Consider the following 19,809-nt stretch of genomic DNA (forward strand, 5'->3'; position numbering starts at 1 on the left):
CAGTTTCAAAACATATACTTCCTTAATTATATATTCCTGATTTTTTAATCTAAATATTGAACTGATGATATCAAAACTATACTAATTTAAGCGTTTTCAGATGCCTTCAAACTAAGCATATTTAATTATTGACTGTCCTTTTAAATCAGTATTTTTTTGAAGTGTAGTATGCTGACTTTGGATTTTTATGAAAAGTTCAGATTTTGAATTCTCCCCTCTGTTGACTGATTCAGAAATTTCAGAGGTCTTTAAACACAAAAAAATTAAGGCACAATTCTAGGAGTCTAGACTTTAAAATGTCAGATTTCAGTTTTAGGGAGGAATTGAGACTCATTAGATTCTAAACACCTATGGTTTTATTTCTTTCAACCACTCTCCCCACCCACCCTACATTAAATATCTTTTCTGTCTCCCTTAACCATATGTCTAGGCAATATTCATCAATTTCCTGAAATTCTGAGTTATTAAAAAGCAGTCCCAGTTCACTTTAAAACATGAATCTTACCATCAGTTTAAAGTTCTCCTCTTCCCAACAAAGGCTTAACACAGGGCTCAAAGGACCTGAAAACACTGATCTTTTGCTTGTCCTACAAGCCCAACACTGGAATCGAAGGAGGGACCTAGGCTTTTTCTATTCTCCCCATGCCTTGGTTTCTGCAGGTGAGAAGGATGGCAGAAAGTGTTTGTTCAATGTCTTCTTTGCCTCCCTGGTACCCTGGTCACAGCTCTTTCCTTGTTGGTTGTCCGCATCTCTAGCTGATCCTGAGTAGCCTGTATGACAGGCCTTGACCCTCTGACTCTCCTGATGGGTCCATGAGCATTCCTCAGATGGCCTGTATACATGGTTCTCCAAGATCCAGCTCTTCCTGACATCTTCCAGTCTGTAAACTCTCGTAGCCAGCCATTGGCCCCTTTAGGAGTCCTGTGACCCTAACAAGGACAGGAGAGCAAGATGGCGAAAGCCTGGTTTTTCCTGCGGTGAGTGCCGGCTACCCAGGAGATTCCAAACCCCACTCCCTCTCCTGGTAGGAGGTCAGGCTGCTGCCAGCTGCCCAACTGATGAATCCTATTGTTCGTCTGTTTTCCCTGAAGTCCTAGACCCAGCGAGAGATGAGCAAGCCAAGGGTTTGGGAAGATGCCCCAGCAGGGATTAAGATGCCATCTTCTCCTTTTAGAAATCCCCCATCTTTATGAGGGGTTGTCTTGGAATGTCCCGCACTTGACTGAGGAAGGGGGTGGTGCTGATGAGACCACTCCCATCTCTTCCTCTGGCTTTCCTAACTGGCACCCAGCTGGAGTGCCCTGAGTTTATGGCTCACTGGTCCCTTGTTCCCAGTGTTCTCTTTGTGCAGGTGTGGGCAGGAGTGGCAGGTGGCTGCTGGAAGACATGGTCCTCATACCTCTTGTGCTGTGTGCATGCTCAGTCATGGCCAGTTCTTTTGTGACCCCGTGAACTGTAGCCCACCAGGCTCCTCTGCCCATGGGATTCTCCAGGCAAGAATGCTAAAGTAGGTTGCCATTTCATATTCCCAAGAATCTTTCAGATGCAGAGATCAAACCCACATCTCCTGCATTGGCAGGCAGATTCTTTATCATTGCACCATTTGGGTAGGCCTAGTGCCTTCTATGGGTCTGGCATAAGATGAGTGTCTACCAAATGAAATCACTGCGTTTAGATTTCTCTTTGAACAAAACCAGAATTTTGACCGGAGACTATTTCTTGGGCCCCCAACTTATGGAGGAGGGTGAAAACCCTCCAGCGAAGATAAAGTCTTTTTGTTCTCTCTATATTCATTGACTTGGTGTCAGAGCCTGGAATTCAGTGTTCCGTCAAGAGAATTCCAAGGTCAGACCCTTCAGCTAGCTTTGGGGCTGCCTTAACAAGTCCTTGGAGTGTCCTAGCTGAAAAGGTGACTTGCTCTTTTGCTTGGGGTTATTTCCTCTTTGTGTAAGTACTGACAGTGAGAAAGGAGAGGCAAGACGTCTGTTTTGCAGAATTACACATTTTTTAACAGGAAATCGAGGCTGGTTAATTACAGCGCTGGAGGGCCGCCTGCTGCATCTCATCCCCCACAGCTAGCTTCACGTGATGGGATGTAAGAGAACACTCAGCCTTGATGAAAACTGTTATGGGAAAGGTAGAAAAAAATAGTCAAAACTTCCAGGCATCCACAAATATTTTCAAAAGGAAGTTCTCTGACTCATTTGCACTGTGATCTTTCCGTTGTTGGTCCCCACAGTCTTACATCAATGCTTGTAATTAGACCTCCACCACCATGCTGAGAAATCATGTCATCTGTTTATAAACAGCGGAGAACAATTTTGAAATGTTCCCATTGTGGGAACAGCACAAACATTTTCTGACAGACGCTCCCTCAAGCTTTGTTCTCTGCAGTCTCTTTTAGTTAGCGTGAATCGTTGACTATCTGGATGTGTTTTCCAGCCAGTTAATAGCACCCTCTAGTTTTTCTCAAGGCTTGTTTCTTCTGAAATTTCAGTGAATGTTGCCAGAATAGAAGAAACTTGATGTGTCACTAATGTGTTCGTGACAAATAGAAACCGGTAGTCCTCAAACAGGTATGTGGTGATGGAGGAAGTGATCTAAACAGCTATGCTAAGTGATTCTTGAATCTGGTGCTTTGAAAACAAAAGATCCCAAAGCCATTAGTCAAGAAGCACTAATTGACAGTCTTATTTACAGCTCAGGTTAAAAAAAAAAAGATGGGCTGAGTCCTCAATTTCATCAGGATCTCTGTTTTTTTCCAGACAGTTGTGCCTTTTCAAAGTCAGTAGTTCAATAATTTTTTGTGTGATTCAGAGAGTTAGATATTTAATGTCTATCCTCTGAACTTTGAGGAACTGTAATATATCTGAATTGTGAGTTTTTGTTTTGAGTCTTCTTAGGAAATCTTCGAGGTCATCTAGTTCAAACTTTCAATTAAAGTGTCTTGCTCTTGAATCCAGCTAATAAGAACAGAGTCTGCTTGATATTATGGAGCTCCAGGTTAAAATGGTGCTTTCTATTGAGCTGCTAACTGCTGCTTCAACACTCCTTCCTGGTGGTCCTCCTTCTGTCCTCACCAAGACTTACTGCTGATTAGTTAGCAGTGAGTCCTGGTGTCTTTACTCTTTTACATAATTATCCATAAAGTATTTGAAATTATCTATTTTGGTAACTGTTAATAATCCCATTTGGCTTTCCAGTTGGGTAGAAGCAAAATAAGAAATATGATTTATTTATAAAGGGAAATAAAATATAAACCATTTTGTTGGTTTGCAGGTCTTTTAATATATTTTATTTTTAAATACATACATAATTTGAAAACACCAGAATCACAAATTCATAAACCTGGAGTGACCTTTAGAGGTCCAGCAAAACAGGTCTCCACTTATTGCTAGAAATTCCCTGGAGTACAACTGATTGCTGGGGGCTTCCCTGCTGGCTCAGTTAGTAAAGAATCCACCTGCAGCACAGGAGACCTAGGTTCAATCCCTGGGTCTGGAAGATCCTGTAGAGAAGGAAATGGCAACCCTCTCCAGTATTCTTGGGGCTTTCCTGGTGGCTCGGATGGTAAAGAATCCGCCCACAATATGGGAGACCCAGGTTCTATGCCTAGGTCAGGATCATTGCTTAAATTTCCCTGGAGTATGACTGGTTGGAATCTTAACCCTGAAAGGTGTTTGGCACAATTCTGATTGCCAGAAAACCCCCCTTACATTAGGCAAGAAGATTCCTTTCTATATCTTTCATATCATAAATCCAACTTTTGCTTTCTGGGGCAGACCAAAGCACGTGTGTGCAGGACAGTTTTTCATCTCTCAAAGCGTCTATTATGATGACTGATTTTCATAGGATTTTGATCATTCAAACAGGAAGAGTAGAGTCTGGCTTATTTATACCATTAAGGTAGAATTATACTTCGTGTAGGATTCTGTCCATAGAATTCTGTGATAATCCAAACCTTTCATTTTTAGAAGTGAGATAACTGAAATCTAGAGATATGGAGTTTCTGGCTAAGATTACAAAGCTGATCACTAGTTGAGCTGAGCTTCACTCACCTATTAATATCATTGCGCTTCTGAGGAAAGTTAACTTGAATGTATTTGTTCAAAGATTGCAATGCTTATATGGCCTCGTCTCTGGGAACTGGCAAAGTTTTGAACAAAGCAAAACAAAGAAACTCCATTGTGAAAACTCTATGAGCACTGCCTAAGGAGACAGGTCCAGTTCTAGTTTTCCCATTAAGTAGCTTTAGTCACATGGCCTTTTGGGGTCTTGGTTCTCTTAGGTACTTTGCAGTTGCATGCTGGATTCTCAGACTGTACTTGGGTTTAGTAGGAAAAAGCACCACGAATGTGGGAAGGGAGAGTTTTTCCATGGGTACTGAGCATTTTTCCTCATTTCCTCATTGGATAATATAAATTGTAAGTTTCCCACAAGCTCTAAAATCAGTACGTGCATCACATCATTTTTAGATATGATACATTCCTTTCCTCAGAAGGAGGATGTGATCATTATCACCTCCCCAGTTATGCTCAACCATATCTAGTTCTCAAGAGAGATTTATTTATGAAAGAAACCTCAAAAGGAAGATATAAACAACAAATCTAGAATAAAGCAAAGGTTTACAGCAGATTCTAAAATGCACTCTGTAATTAATTGAAATCAATTCTTATCTGGGTTCTTAATCTAAATGTGACAAAATTTAACAATAAAACTTTATTAATAATACTAAAATATTGCAAGTTTTTCACTAAATAATTTATGAGCATCAAGTCTAATATACTTTTCTTTCAAAGTTTCATTGTAAAAATTTTCACAAACACATCTATCAGCAATATATCATAATTTCTTTATTTTTAATCAATCTCTCATAATTTTTGCTGCCTTAATATTAAATTGTACCACTACTTCATCTCAGTTTTTTTTTTCTCCCCTAAGGGCACAGATATATAAAATGTTGACAAACACATACACTCATATAGTACCAGCACAATCACCATATAGGACAAAGTATGGCCCAGCAAGCCAAATTTGGCCCTTTGCTAGTTTTTATAAATAGCTTCATTATAACAAAGCCACACGAATTCATTTATTGTTGCTGTTGCTCAGTTGCTAAGTTTTGTCTGACTCTTTGCGACTCCATGAACAGCACACCAGGCTTCCCCATCCTTCATTAACTCCCGGAGGTTGCCCAAGTTCATGTCAGTAATGCTATCCAACCACTGCAAAGCCTAGATAATTTATTTTCTGACCCTTTACAAAGTATGGTGGTAGTTTAGATTGTTATAGATGTATTTTATCAAATCAAGACAATTTCCTTCTAGTCATACTTTACAGAAACCTTTTGTCATGAATGAATGTTGAATTTGGTCAAATGAATTTACTGTACCTATTGTAAAGATTTATTGCATCTAATGAAAATATTTTTTCCCCCAAAAATCTATTGATGTGATAAATTACATTGATTGATTCTTAAATATTGAAACAACTTTGCATTTTTAGGAAAAATGCATTGGTCATGACTTGTTATCAGTTTTATATGTTACTATATTTAACTTACTAATATTTGTTGAGGATTTTGTATATATTCATAAGGATTACTAGTGCATAGTTTTCTTTGTATATATTTTTGTCTGACTTTTTATCAGAATAATACATACTTTAAACATCTTTTTCCCTGTAACTTTGTATTTCATTAGCACTGGCATTATTTCTTTCTCAAATATTTGGTAGAATCACCATGAAAAACTAGACCTGAATTTTTCTTTGTTGGAAGGTTTTTAACTATGAATTCATTTTCTTTAATGAATATAGGACAACTCAGGTTACTGTATGTCCTCTTTTGTGAGTTAGGTAGGTTTTGTCTTTGAGGGAAAATGTCCAATTCATTTATGTTGTGAAATTTATGAGTATCAATTTGTTCCCTTTATTCACTTGTTATCCTTATAAAGTTGGTAAGATCTATATTCATTCCCATCTTTCATTTCTTATATTGATCATCTCTTCTCTCTTTTTTCTTGATCAATTCTAGCTTGAATTTTTTCAATTTTATGGACCATTTCAAAGAACTAGATTCTGTTTTCATTGATTTTTCTCGTTTTTTTTTTAAAGTATTGATTTCTGCTCTTATTATTATTATTTTTTAATGTTCTTCCTTCTGCCTGATTTGGGTTTAATTTGCTCTTCTTTTCATAGTGTCACAGTTAAAGCTGAGATCATTGATTTGAGACCTTTACTGTTCTCTAATTAAGCATTCTACTCTAAGTATGTGTTAACTGCATCACAGAATTTTTAGTTGTATTTTCATTTGTAATCATTTAAAAATATTTTCTAATCATTCTGTAAATTTCCCTTTGAACAAAAGTTATCAGAAGCATATTATTTAGCTGCAAAATATTTGGATTCAAGATACAATTTATTATTGATTTGTTCTTTACTATGGCCTGTCAAAGGATTGTCATGCAGCTGTTTTTTGCACTTTTGTCTTATTCGTCCATCTCGTTTAAACAGTAAATATTTAAACATTGCAAATGTATAAATATGTTGAAGTTATATCGTCTGTCTTGGTGAATGTTCCGTGTGCACTTGGAAAAAAAAATGTGACTTCTGCTATTAGACTGTTGATAGTGTTGTTCAGTGGAGAAGGAAATGGCAACCCACTCCAGTGTTCTTGTCTAGAGAATCCCAGGGACGGGGGAGCCTGTTGGGCTGCCGTCTATGGGGTCGCACAGAGTCAGACACGACTGAAGCGATTTAGCAGCAGCAGCAGCAACAGCAGTGTTGTTCAGAATTTCTATATTCTTTCTTTAATTTATTTTTTAACTGGATATAATAGTTTTGCGATGTTGTATTAGTTTCTGCTGTACAACAACATGAATCAGTCACATGTATACATATTTCCCTTCCTTTGTAAGCCTCACCCCCTTCCCAACCTCTAGGTCAGCACAGAGCACTCAGCTCAACTCCGCTGTGCTATACAGCAGCTTCCCACTAGCTATCTGTTTTACACATGGTAAATGTGTTTATATGTCTATGCTACTCTCCCAATTCATCCCACCTTTCTCTCCCCACTGCTGTGTCCACAAATCCATTCTCTACCTCCGCATCTCTATTCCTGCCTTGCAAATAGGTTCATCAGTACCAGCTTTCTGGAACTTCTATATTCTTACTAAACTTCTTCCTACTGGTTCGTGTGCTTTTAGAGAGGAATAGTTAACTATAATTCCACCTTTCTCTATTTATATTTAAGTTCTATGGCATCTTGCATTATCAGGTTATTTTGTCAGCTGCATTTATATTTAGGACTGATCTATCCTCTCAGAGATTTGACCTTTTTATCCTTATGTTTTATTCCTGTAATACATAGTAATACTTCTTCTGAAATATATCTAGTCTTACGTTAATATAGCCATTTAAGCTTTCTTGATTAGCATTCCATGGTATCATTGTTATTCATTTCTGTTTGGCCTATTGAAGGATTGTCATGCAGTTATGTTTTGCACTTTTATCCTATTCATCCATCTCTTTTAAAAGCATGTTTAGACTTTATCTTTCATTCAATGCAGTGTTTAATATTGGTAGATTTTAAATCTACCCCATTGTTTTTCCTATTTGCCCCATCTGTTGTACTTTTCCTTTTTTTTTCTGCCTGTCCTTGGATTGCATTTTATAACACCATATTTATTTATATTTTTGACTCTGCATTTATGCATTTAAACATATTTTGAGAGAATGCAGTAGGATTTACAACATAAAATTTAATTTGTTACAGTCTAACTTCAAATCCTCCCTGGTGGCTCAGAGGTTAAAGCATCTGCCTCCAATGTGGGAGACCCGGGTTTGATCCCTGGGTTGGGAAGATCCCCTGGAGAAGGAAATTGTAACCCACTCCAGTATTCTTGCCTGGAGAATCCCATGGACGGAGATGCCTGGTAGGCTACAGTCCATGGGGTCACAAAGAGTTGGACACGACTGAGCGATTTTATTTACTTACTTACTTACTAACTTCAAATAATATTTTGGTTTACATGTAGTATCAGAACCTTGTGCTTCTGTGTTTCTCACTCCTCTTTCTTGTCTTCTGCACTATTGTCATGTGTTTTACCTATGTCATAAACCACAGCACAGTGCTACGATTTTTGTTTTGCCTTGAGCAGTCAATTATCTGTTAGAGCAATTAAAAATAAGAAAATCATCTTTTACATTGATTTTCATTTTAGTAATTTCTGAGTAGAGATCTTCATTTCTTTTTATAAGCCTAAATGTCTATCAGTTATGTTATGCTTTAAAAAATAACTCTTTAGCATTTCTTGGAGCATGGGTCTCTGTCTGAATTTCTGATTGTCTGAAACAAGTTTTTCATTCTCCTTTATTTATTAGAGGTATCTGTGCTGTGTGTAGAATTCTGGATTGACTTCTTTTTCTTTTCAGCACTTAAATGATGTCATTCTGTGTGGTTTCAGACGATCCATTTGATATCAGTCCTATATTTTTTCCTTTATATGCAATGTGTCCTTTATTTCCACCAAATCCCTTTCCCTGATGCCTTTAATATTTTTTCTCTATCTTTTTTTGAACAGGTTGAGTATGCTGTATCACAGTGTGCATGTGCTTGTATGTGTGTGTACATGTGTGTGGCTGGACAGAAGTGTATAGCATTTATGCCTGAAAATGGATATGCCTCTTCTGTTAGGACATCAGTGCAGGAATTTGAGGCGGTAGTCAGAAGCTGAGCTGGATTTGTGTTTCATTGTTGCTGCCATCAGTTTCAGGCCACCACTGCAAGTCTTTGTACCCCTCTCTCCAATTCATGGGCTTCCCAGGTGGCTCAGTGGTAAATAATCTGCCTGCTAACACAAGAGGCCTGGGTATGATCCCTAGGTCAGGAAGATCCCCTGGAGAATGAACGGCAACCCACCGCGGTATTCTGCCTGGGAAATCCCATGGACAGAGTACCCTCGTGGGCTACAGTCCATGGGGTCACAAAAGAGTCAGACATGACTTAGTAACTAAACAACAACAACCTCAGTTCACACATTGAAATCCTATCCCACAATGTGATGTTTTTTGGAGGTGGAGCCTTTGGGAAGCACCTGGGAAAGGAGGGTGGAGTCCTCACAAATGGGATTAGTGCCCTTAGCAGAAAAGACCAGTTAGCTCACTGTCTTTCTGCCAAGTGAGGACACAAAGAGAGGTCAGAAGTGTACGACATGAAACAGAACTCTCACCAGAGCCTAACCCTGACACTCTGACCTTAGATTGTAGCCCCCAGAACTATGAGAAGTAAATTTCTGTTGTTTATAAGACAGCTTGTCTGGAGTGCTTTGTTATAGCAGCCTGAACAGATAAAACAGTTGAGAGAGATAATTATTCTCAGAATTCCTGCTCCACCCCAGCTTCTGGTCTTCCTCCAGCACCTGTGCCTCTGAGGGAGATTATGTCGAGGTATTTGTGATCCTCTAGTGGTGGACTTCCCTGGTAGCTCAGACGGTAAAGTGTCTGCCTACAGTGCGGGAGACCCAGGTTCGATCCCTGGGTCAGGAAGATCCCCTGGAGAAGGAAACGGCAACCCACTCCAATATTCATGCCTGGAAAATCCCATAGACTGAGGAGCCTGGTGGGCTACAATCCATAGGGTCGCAAAGAGTTGGACATAACTGAGCGACTTCTGTGTGTGTGTAGTGGTTGTCAGCTTCTGCTACTTACTGGTGGTTATCACCCTGGTGATGTGAAGCAGAAAGCCTGTCTGTTTTCCAGATCTAGGGTCAGACTTAGGTAAGCCTATGCCTGGGCATCAGGGAGCATCTCAATGATCCAAACCTTCCTTGTCATGGTGGTCCCAACCTTCCCCCATTGGTAGGAAGCATCTAAGGATATTGGTATAAATCTTAGTCCCAGTTCTATTTCCTGCTTCTCCCAGAGGACCGATGTGTTCTGCTTCTTGGGGTGCAGGAGCCTAGATAAAGCTTTGTGCTTCCTCCCAGAACCAGGTTCTTGAGCAGTGTCAGGATCTATGGAAATTAGCTTACAACTGAGTGGACACTCTCCTCGTATCTGTGTCCCAGGGATTCTGTCCTCTCTCAGTAGCTCATGCTCAGCTTTTAGAAATTTGTTTAAGAAGGTTTTCTGAACTTGTCTTAATCTCTTGTGTGGATATGCTGCCAGTGTCTCTCACCCTGCCACCTGACCCAGGGAAGCTAATGCTCTCCTTGTCACTCTCTTTGCAGCAACTGTTTTCTTTGAAATATAGGCTCCCTGGTTTCTCACCTCTCTGACAGATTCATGAAAAAATATGATTCTATATTTATATGACTTTCTTACTTTTAGTGTAGGACAGATATAAAACTCTGTGCTACCCACATTTGTATCAAACTATCATTATCATAAAAGAGTCTAGCTGTTTTCTTGTTTTAATGTAGTTTTAAAATCATATTTATCCTTTTCATATTTCCTGATTCTAGATATCTTCATATTTTCCCTTCTCATTATTAGGCTCTAAAAATAGATTTATAAAATTTTAATAATATTCTGGAAATAGAATAAAGATATACAGTGATATAAGTAATTTATAATATTTGAAAATAAAATATTTCCTATTAAAAACATGACCATAATCAAAAGAAAGGGATTTTTATTTTCTCTGGATATAGCTTTAGAGCTATTGTTAGAAGTATGAATGTTATAATCCCTTTTTGAACAGAATTGAAATCAGATCTCTGCAGGTGCTAACTGCTTACAAAAGCACAACAAAGTACCCTGGTCAATGGTATTAAGCCAGTTATGTTCAGTAGATATAAGAGATGCAAGTTCAGCCCCTGGGTTTGAGAGTCTCCCCGGAGTTTCCTTGTGAAATCCTATGAACAGAAGAGTCTGGTGGCAATCCACAGGACTGCAAAGAGGCAGACCGGCCGAGCACACATACATTCACCAGTTTTTTCATAAATCTTTGAGTCATTTTGGCTTGGGAGGAAAAATGTCTTTAAGTATCTGTTTACAAATGACTGTTATATTTTCCATGAGAAAGATATAGAGGTAAAGAGCAATCCCAGTTTGATTCAAATTTTCACAACTTTCTGAATTTATCAAATGAATAAAAAGAAAGTGAAGCTGCCTCAAGAGAATTCTCTACAAATTAGCTAAGAATCCTGAAAGTTTTATAATCTGACTGGGACTCGATTATTATTACCTATAAAAATAGGTGTTGTATTAGAGTGATTATACAGTCTCCTGAAGTTCCAAGATTCTCTAATTCCTAATTATGTATCTCTGTTTATAATGATTTGATTGGAAAACCACTCTTACATGAATCTTTCTATAACTGCAGGTTTTATATGGGGAGAGATTAAACAAATGTGGGATGGTGGACTTCAAGATTACATCCATGATTGGTGGAATTTAATGGATTTTGTGATGAACTCCTTATACCTAGCAACAATCTCCTTGAAAATCGTTGCATTTGTAAAGGTAACTATAATTTACGTTATTGGTAAAGCAAAAGTTATGTTAAGTATTGATAATATTCCATTGTTATTACTTTTATTAACAATGCTGCCTAGGGCATTACCTGTATGTGAAATTCATCATCTCACGACTTTCCTGAGACATAGGAATAAAATACATAGATAATGCACAGCTTATAGTTGTAAAACAAATTTTAATAGACATTTAGAAATTGTCACCCAATTTTCTGGTATCTAAATTGAATGATGCCTAAAAGTGATTCACAATAGCTGCTCTCAATTCTAATCTTTTCCATTTCTAATGAAATTCTACCTCAAACACTGTTCAAACTTTTGCAACGAGAATCTATTTTTATCAGTTATAACTAACTGATAAAATTACACAGACAGATCAAAATATTACTCTCTTAAAGCATTGAAATTATCATTTCAGTTTAAACTAATATAGCTTGATATAATTGGAGCAGAATATAATTCTTTCTCCTCACCCCATTCAACATGACAGTGCTGAAATCTCACACACCCCTTCCTCCCCCGCATTTCATACAGCATCAATCTCATCCCAAACCACATAATTTACATAAAACGTTTTTGTTCTGCAGTGACAACTGAGATTATTTTGTACTTTGGGGGATGTTTTTTAAACCAAAGTATGATCGTGTCCTCCTTCCTGCCTTTCCATTCACTCCTTCCTTTTCTCTTCCTTTTAAAAAAATGTGTGTCAAAATGATGAGTGAATTAGGAAAACATAAAGTGTTTAATTGGACTGTACATGAATAATTCATGCGATCTAATGATCTGAGCTAGGAAATGCTAAAACAAAAGTGAACTCTCATTCATTTAGTTTTGTTCTAAGTCAGCTCCTGAAACATTCAGCTGTAACAGGGTCGAAATTGCCCAAAGTAATTTCCTGAATTGTTCAATTAAAATGTTTCCAGCACTCAACAAAACATTCAGAAAAAAAATGTTTTCTGCCAATTTCATGGAAAACTAGCTATGTTTTAAGAATGGAAATGATTTGATAATTTTTTTCTATCTGCATTAAGAACGAATTACCTTGGGACTTTCTGAAGATGACAGAAAATATTGTGTTAACCAAGGAAGTTTTGCATCTGTGTAGGAGATGGATATCCATTTTGAAGTGCATATCTTCCCAATTCTTCTTTCCTCTGTCATGATGCTTAAGTATATCTATAAAGTGGTTTTGGACATCTTTCTCCCAAAAAGTAATATATCTGTTTTTTTGTGACCAAGTACAGTTATAAAATTCTAGTTCTACATATCAATTCTTCTCATACTTTCAGGTACTAAGAATCACCTGAACAGCTTGCTAAAACAGATCCCTTTTCTCAATTCCCATGGATCAGGAGTATTAGGCAGGGGCCTAAATTTGCATTTATTGCAAATTCATCAGCTAATTTTGAAGTAAATGGTCTAAAGAAGACATCATGAATAGCCCTAGGCTGAAAAATTCTATTTAGCAGCTCAAAGAAATATGGGTTTGACGCCAAAAGGAACCTCTATCATATAATATTTATATTAAGAAACATTTTATAGATCTCATTTATATGGTATTCACTTATAATACATATATATATTTTATATACAAGAACTCTGGTATATACTACATACAATTATATAAATTAATGAACACCTGTGTATTTGGGGCCTCAGTGGTTTCAGATAACTGGATTTGAATTTTCATAAAATGAGGTAAATTCTTTATGTGGAATATCTGTTTTCATACTAAAATATAAACATTGTTCCTTATACTGTAAATGGGAAAATTTATGTTAAAAATTCAACAAGGGACTACCCTGGTGGTCCAGTGATCAAGACTCCACACTTCCAAAGCAGGGGGCATGAGTTCAATCTCTGACAGGGAAACTAAGATCCTGCATGCTTCACATGGCTAAAAGAAAAAAAAAATCAGCTTATCCCAAGTGATGAAGAAGAAAGAAAAGAAAAGGAAAAAAAGATGGAAAAGTACATAGAAATAACCTCAGATGAACTCTTTGGAAAATATATGGATTACTTATGCACTTTGGTCATAGGAGTTCAGCTAGGATTATAAACATAAATGATGAGAAGTTATTTCTGAATGACTAATTTGTGTGCCCCAAACCTGATTTCCTGGATAGTTTTTAAATGGCTGCACTTTAGGCCCGGGTTTCCTGGGCTCAGTTTTCTCCCATCACTTACTAGTTCTGTGAACTTGGACCTGTTTTTTCACCTCTCTGTGCTTCACCTATAAAAGAAGGAATTTCTGCCTTACACCATTACTATGAGAAAAACATGAGTCGATCAATGTATTTAAAATGCTGGTAACCGTGCATGATTAGTTCTCTCCTTTCTCTTCTACTGCTGTTTCCTCCTCCTTCATGTACCCTGAGTCCACTGGACTTGCCTCTTGCAATGTCTTTATTGTGTCATTTGCTTTATTTTAGTTGAAAAAGAATTTCATGTATGAATTCACACTTGCCTTTACCACTTGCAAACTGTCTGATTTGGGGCAAGATGTTTCATGTGGGCCTCAATTGTATTCTCTTTTAAATGATGATAATAGCAAAAAAGCACTGACTTTGGGAGGCTGTGATGTCATGCTGATTTGGCGACTCAGCCTTCTTTATCATCTTTTGTTCTATCATTCATTTTCTCATGCTGATTTTTAATAACATAATTTATGATTTCAGGAAAAGAAGCGTTATTTCTACACAAAAATAGACTGCCATAAATGAGGCAAACAGTCATTTTGTGAATCAAGCAATGAGAATTTATGGAGTCACATTAAGAAACTGGCTTTCCATCTATTTGTTGAGAATGCAAAGACACTGGTGATACAGCCCCTGCCTTCAAGCAGTTCACAGAAAGGAAAGAGAAATGCACATGAAGACCTTACAGTGTGATAGGTCTACCACAGGGGCCTTGGTGGCATCATGAAAGGAACTAAATTTGGCTGGCAGTGTCTTGAAATGATTTAGAGGACAGAGTGAGTGAGCATGTATTGTGTCCATGAACATTCATAAATGTCCGTGGGAGAAGAGACACAAAGAGAGTATAAAGGAGGTCACTAATTCAGAGGGATGGTCCAGGGAACTGGGGCAGGGTGAGGATGGGAAGGACTTTCTAGATCATCCTATATGGTTTGAATCCTAAGATAAAGAGGAACCATTAATGATGCTGAAACGGAATGAGTCAAATGATGATGATTACCTGAAGTAGAGCAGTGGACACAGGAGAAGTTAATAGAAGGTTGGCTTCAGGAAAAAAAAAAAAATTAGGAGGTAAGATCCACAAGACGCGTGATTTGTTATTATGAAGGCTAGGATCATAGGTGGGATCCCAGGATGGTCTTGACGCTGCTCCCCAGTAAATAGTTCACTTCTGATGGTGCAGGCAAGATGACCAAGGGGTTATAACGTGGAATTGCCCAGGTTCTGTCTTCTGATATGGGTGCATAAATGGTAGCAAAAATCTAACCCTTGGTCATCTGGGTCAAGTGATGGATCCAGAACAAATGAACTATCAGTCCTTCAAGAGGGAGATCCTTCTGTAACTGGTCTGTAGGGAGAGAACCTCATGGTCTAGCAGAAGGGCCATTCTTATTTGGTTCATTGTTTTGCAATTTATCCTTCTGGTGATTTTTTTTTAACATACAAAAGGGTCCTTTTCGCCAAAGCTGTGATCTGGGCTCTGATTCGTACTTGGTATGACTACTGCCTGTACCACTTTCTACCAGTGTGATTTGGGACAAGTTTATGACCAACCTAGATAGCATATTAAAAAGCAGAGACATTACTTTGCTGACTAAGGTCCGTCTAGCCAAGGCTATGGTATTTCCAGTGGTCATGTATGGATGTGAGAGTTGGACTGTGAAGAAAGCTGAGCACCAAAGAATTGATGCTTTTGAACTGTGCTGTTGGAGAAGACTCATGAGTCCCTTGGACTGCAAGGAGATCCAACCAGTCCATTCTAAAAGAGATCAGTCCTGGATGTTCTTTGGAAGGACTGATGCTGAAGCTGAAACGCCAATACTTTGGCCACCTCATGTGAAGAGTTGACTCATTGGAAAAGACTCTGATGCTGGGAAGGACTGGGGGCAGGAGGAGAAGGGGACGACAGAGAATGAGATGGTTGGATGGCATCACCGACTCGAAGGACATTAGTTTGAGTGAACTCCAGGAGTTGGTGATGGACAGGGAGGCCTGGCGCCCTGTAATTCATGGGGTCACAAAGAGTCGGACATGACTGAGCGGCTGAACTGAACTGAACTGAACCTATGCCTCACCCACCATTCTTCTCTGTAAGATGACAGGAATAATCAAATTCCAGACAATGTTTCGAGAGGATCTCATTAATAAACACATTTAATGCCATATAACTGAGTTTAATATAAGCACTCAGTTGTTTTTTATTTTGATTAAAATGAAACAGCATTAGATTATACAAAGAGAACACTGAAATTAACGTGACTTTAGGATTCTCCTTCCCCACAAGGCTTTGTGGTTCTGCCTTAAATGCCTTGATTCATTAGCATTTCACAGCTTAGGGATTGTAGCTTTTTAAAATTTGCTTTTAATTTTTGAAGGAGAAGGTTTGTCAATCATTTCTTGTTCTCACCATGTATAAAATGTTAAGTCAATCTAGAGCTTGTTGATGCCTGGACACCCTTGGAAAATGTTAGTTTATCTTCATTAGGAATCATTTTCTCCTAAATATCACCTAGTCCCTTTTGCTATGTATAACTTGTCTGTTATGTCTATCTTCTGTCATTTTGCAGAAATGATTGCAATCCTATGCCTCATCCACTGTGTAAATAATATTTTCAGAAATCAAAATAATTAGGAATAAGAACATTTCTTTCAATGATCTTGCTGGAATTTTTCATAGCACCATTCTTCTAAATAGTATTTACCTCATTTGTCCCTCTTCTTTTCAGCTAAAAAGAAGGCTAATGTTTCCATTTCACAAATGTTACAACTGTAATGAATTCTCCAAATCATGAATTTTTCTAAATATTCTTTAGTTTTATGACAGAGAGCTGTAGATATTTAAATATGAGTTGTATAGTATTATCTACCACAGGAGAAAATCATACGCTTTCCTATTGTCTTCCACTTCTTAATTATCTAACCAATTTGTAGGAGGGGAAATGTTTTCACCTTATAAATCAAGCACTAAAACCAGCATACATTTTCTGTTTAATTTTGTAGGACAAATGTTTTCACTTTGCCTCAACTTAATTATTATTCATTTTGAATACTTGACTTTTATGAGTATGCATCAGGCTCTAGAGAATATAAAGATGAACTTTTCCTATAGTCAAGGAACTTAGGACCCACTATTATGATGCAATCCGTCTTCCTCTCCTAACACTTCTGCTAAGGTGTTCATGATCTGGCTTCAGCTTTCTCTTATCACTACTCCCAAAGCCTCTGCAACCCAGCTATATTAAGATGCTCACATTTCTACAAATGATCCATCTTTTCTAACAATCATACTTTAGAATATGTCTACGATTCTCCACCCGAAAATGCTTTTTGAACTTCTGTCACATATAAAACACTCTATTAGATGTCCAGTACCAAAAACACATTAGACAAAGCTCCCGAAATGGAAATCTGACAAGGAACTCAAAGGTAAATATTCTGTTTTCTGGGTCTGCATAGGAGCAAGTTCCTTACAAAGAATCTAAATACAAATTGAGGCTTAAGGCAAAGTCAAACTATGGTAGGTTTATAATTTATAAGCAAATCCATGAGAGAAAAAGGAAAGCAGGAATTTCCGGTCCTCAAAGAGCTAAAGGTGTGTACATATCTCTTGATTTCTCTCTAACATGGAATTGCCAGCTCTGGTCAGCAGGACCCTAGTGTCCACTCATCTGTAGTACAAGAGACCTTCTCAAAGGAAAGACAAGCACTGTCTTCTTCACTGTATTGTAAGCCTGCATGGCATGAGTTATAGCTTGTTTGATTACCACTGTGAACCCTGAAGATATTGCCTGACACAGAGTTTGCACTCAACACATATTTGATAAGTGATTCGTAGCCAAAGAATCAAAATAATTAGAATTTAAACCCATTTTTTTAGACAAAGGGTCCAGGATTCATAGAAAGGCATTTTGGTGAGAATGTGAGGGTAGTTTGGAGAATGGCCAGAACTGAAGGTTTGAGCCAGAGCAGTAAGCACCTAATTGGGTACAAATGGAAAGTCAATCTCAAAAGGAAGTCAAGTCTCAGATTCCAGAGGCTTCACGTGACATGTTGGGAAATGGAATTTCATCATGAGGACATTGGCGTCATTCAAGAACATTAGGCCAGATTGCCTGATTGGTCCTTTTAAAAGATGATCTGGAGGAAATAAATGATTGTAGGGACAAGATTCAAGGCAGAGACAAGAGTTAGAAGGCTATTATAATCATTTCTGTAGGGAATAGATTTCCTACAGAAGTAAATTTCCTACAAAAGTTACTTTTGTAGGAAACTTTTTTAACAGTGAGGATACCAATGTAGAGGAGTAAGGACATATATAAGACTTTGGTTTCAAAGGCCGGGAGTTGCTAGGAAGGACTCTAGGATCAACCTCAAATGCTGCCTTAGGTAATTTGCTGCCATCCACCAAGATGAAAAAGCATGAGTTGTGAAGGTGTTTGAGGATGAAAAGAGGATGAGTTTCAATTCTGACCTGTGAGTTTGAGACACCCATGAGATATTTAAGAGAAAATGTCAAGAGGCAAGAGAATATAAAATATGAATGTAAGTGCAACTTCTGGGCTGGAGATGAGGAATTGGGAGTTATTAGCATATAAGTGACAACTGAAATCACAGGAAATTTCCAGGGAGAGTAGAAAGAATAAGAAGAGAAGGGGTCTGAGAAGTGAACTCGATATTTAAGGTGCAAGTGAAGAAGCAGAGCCTGCTAAGAAGATTGACGAGAGCCATCACTCTGGCTGGAGGCAAACATACAAAGATGAAACATGAGTATAGACCTTGTGAATAATTTTTAGAAAATAAAGCCAAAGGAAACTTTAAAATTCAAGTTAATCTTTTCATTCCTAATAGTAGGTATGGAAAATATGTTTAACCACTTTTCTATACAGAGCCACAGAATAGCTTGGTTTGAAAGAAATTTTAAAATTGCTTCATAAAATAATGCCCTTCTTTAAAACCAAAGTGAAATGTACATAGATGTGAATGGCAGAAGAAAAATTAAAGAGTAAAGTTTAAAAAATGAAATCAAGAGAGAAATCCTAAAATTTTATATCTCAGTTTATTGCTAACAGGAAACAAGGTTTCTGGGTCAGAGAACAGATAAATTCTTTACTTATAGAACAGTCCACATTGGTCCCCCATGCTCCAAGCTCACACAGGGCAACAGAAGAGAAGCCAGATGTGTCCTCCACATACATGAGTTTGTATCACAGGACAGCAATGGGGGAATAATGTGTCTCAGAGCTTATGTAGTACAGCTGTGCCTGCTGCCCATATTCCCCCTGGAGACGGAAAGAGAAAGACCTTAACCTTGTAAAGTGAACAAGTTCTCTCTGGGGAGGCAAAGGTCCCCCTGGATTATTATCCTTAAACTGTAAGCAGATGGTTCCAGGGGAGATATTTCTCAGTCTCTCAGGAAGTCTCTCTCTTTAATTCCCAAGTCTTCATTCAAACATCCTTTAACCCTGTGCTTAGTCGTTGAATCGTGTCCAACTCTTTGCAACCTCATGGACTGCAGACTATCAGCCTCCTCTGTCCACAGGGGATTCTCCAGGCAAGAACACTGGAGTGGGTTGCCACGCCATCCTCCAGGGGAATCTTCCCAACGCAGGGATCGAATCCAGGTCTCCCGCATTGCAGGAGGATTCTTTACCTTCTGAGCCACCAGGGAAGCCCTCCTTTAACCCAAATACCAGCAATATTTTTCTCAAGATGCCCCGACCAGGTATAAACATGAACATATTCACATAGCATTGTTTCTCATCATTTATCTGGAGTGCTGGACCCTGAAACACTCCTGGATAATTATATAGGGGCAGAAGCTAGCATCTCATTTGCAAAATGGAAACCATCCTCTTATGATTTTGCAAGCCCCAGCTGACAGAATTTGCTAAGAAGGGTTCTAAAGTACAGTAAGTCAATAGCAGAGCTGGAGTCAGTGACCATGAGATGATGGATTTTACATCCTACTAGCTTAAAAGGGCTATGATGCCTAGAACAAGGAATGGCATCTCCACTAGATTCAGTAACATCAAAGATCCTTCGAGCTTGAACAACATATAATCTCTATTCATTGCCAGTCTCAGCGCCAGATAGAATGTGTCACTTTCTCTTCTCTGTTCCCACAGCAGTTAGT

At 38.2% G+C, this 19,809-nt stretch overlaps 1 protein-coding gene across 1 annotated transcript in view; it reads left to right on the forward strand.

Annotated features, from left to right (window-relative positions):
* TRPC4 (transient receptor potential cation channel subfamily C member 4) overlaps positions 1-19,809 on the forward strand; it is a 145,327-nt gene that overhangs the window by 100,925 nt on the left and 24,593 nt on the right. Inside the window, exon 4 of the mRNA XM_052650195.1 lies at positions 11,328-11,467. Within this exon, the coding sequence (XP_052506155.1) occupies positions 11,328-11,467 (140 nt within the window). The remainder of the gene's footprint in view (positions 1-11,327; positions 11,468-19,809) is intronic.

This window comes from Budorcas taxicolor, chromosome 12, assembly GCF_023091745.1.
Source record: "Budorcas taxicolor isolate Tak-1 chromosome 12, Takin1.1, whole genome shotgun sequence".
NCBI lineage: Eukaryota > Metazoa > Chordata > Mammalia > Artiodactyla > Bovidae > Budorcas > Budorcas taxicolor.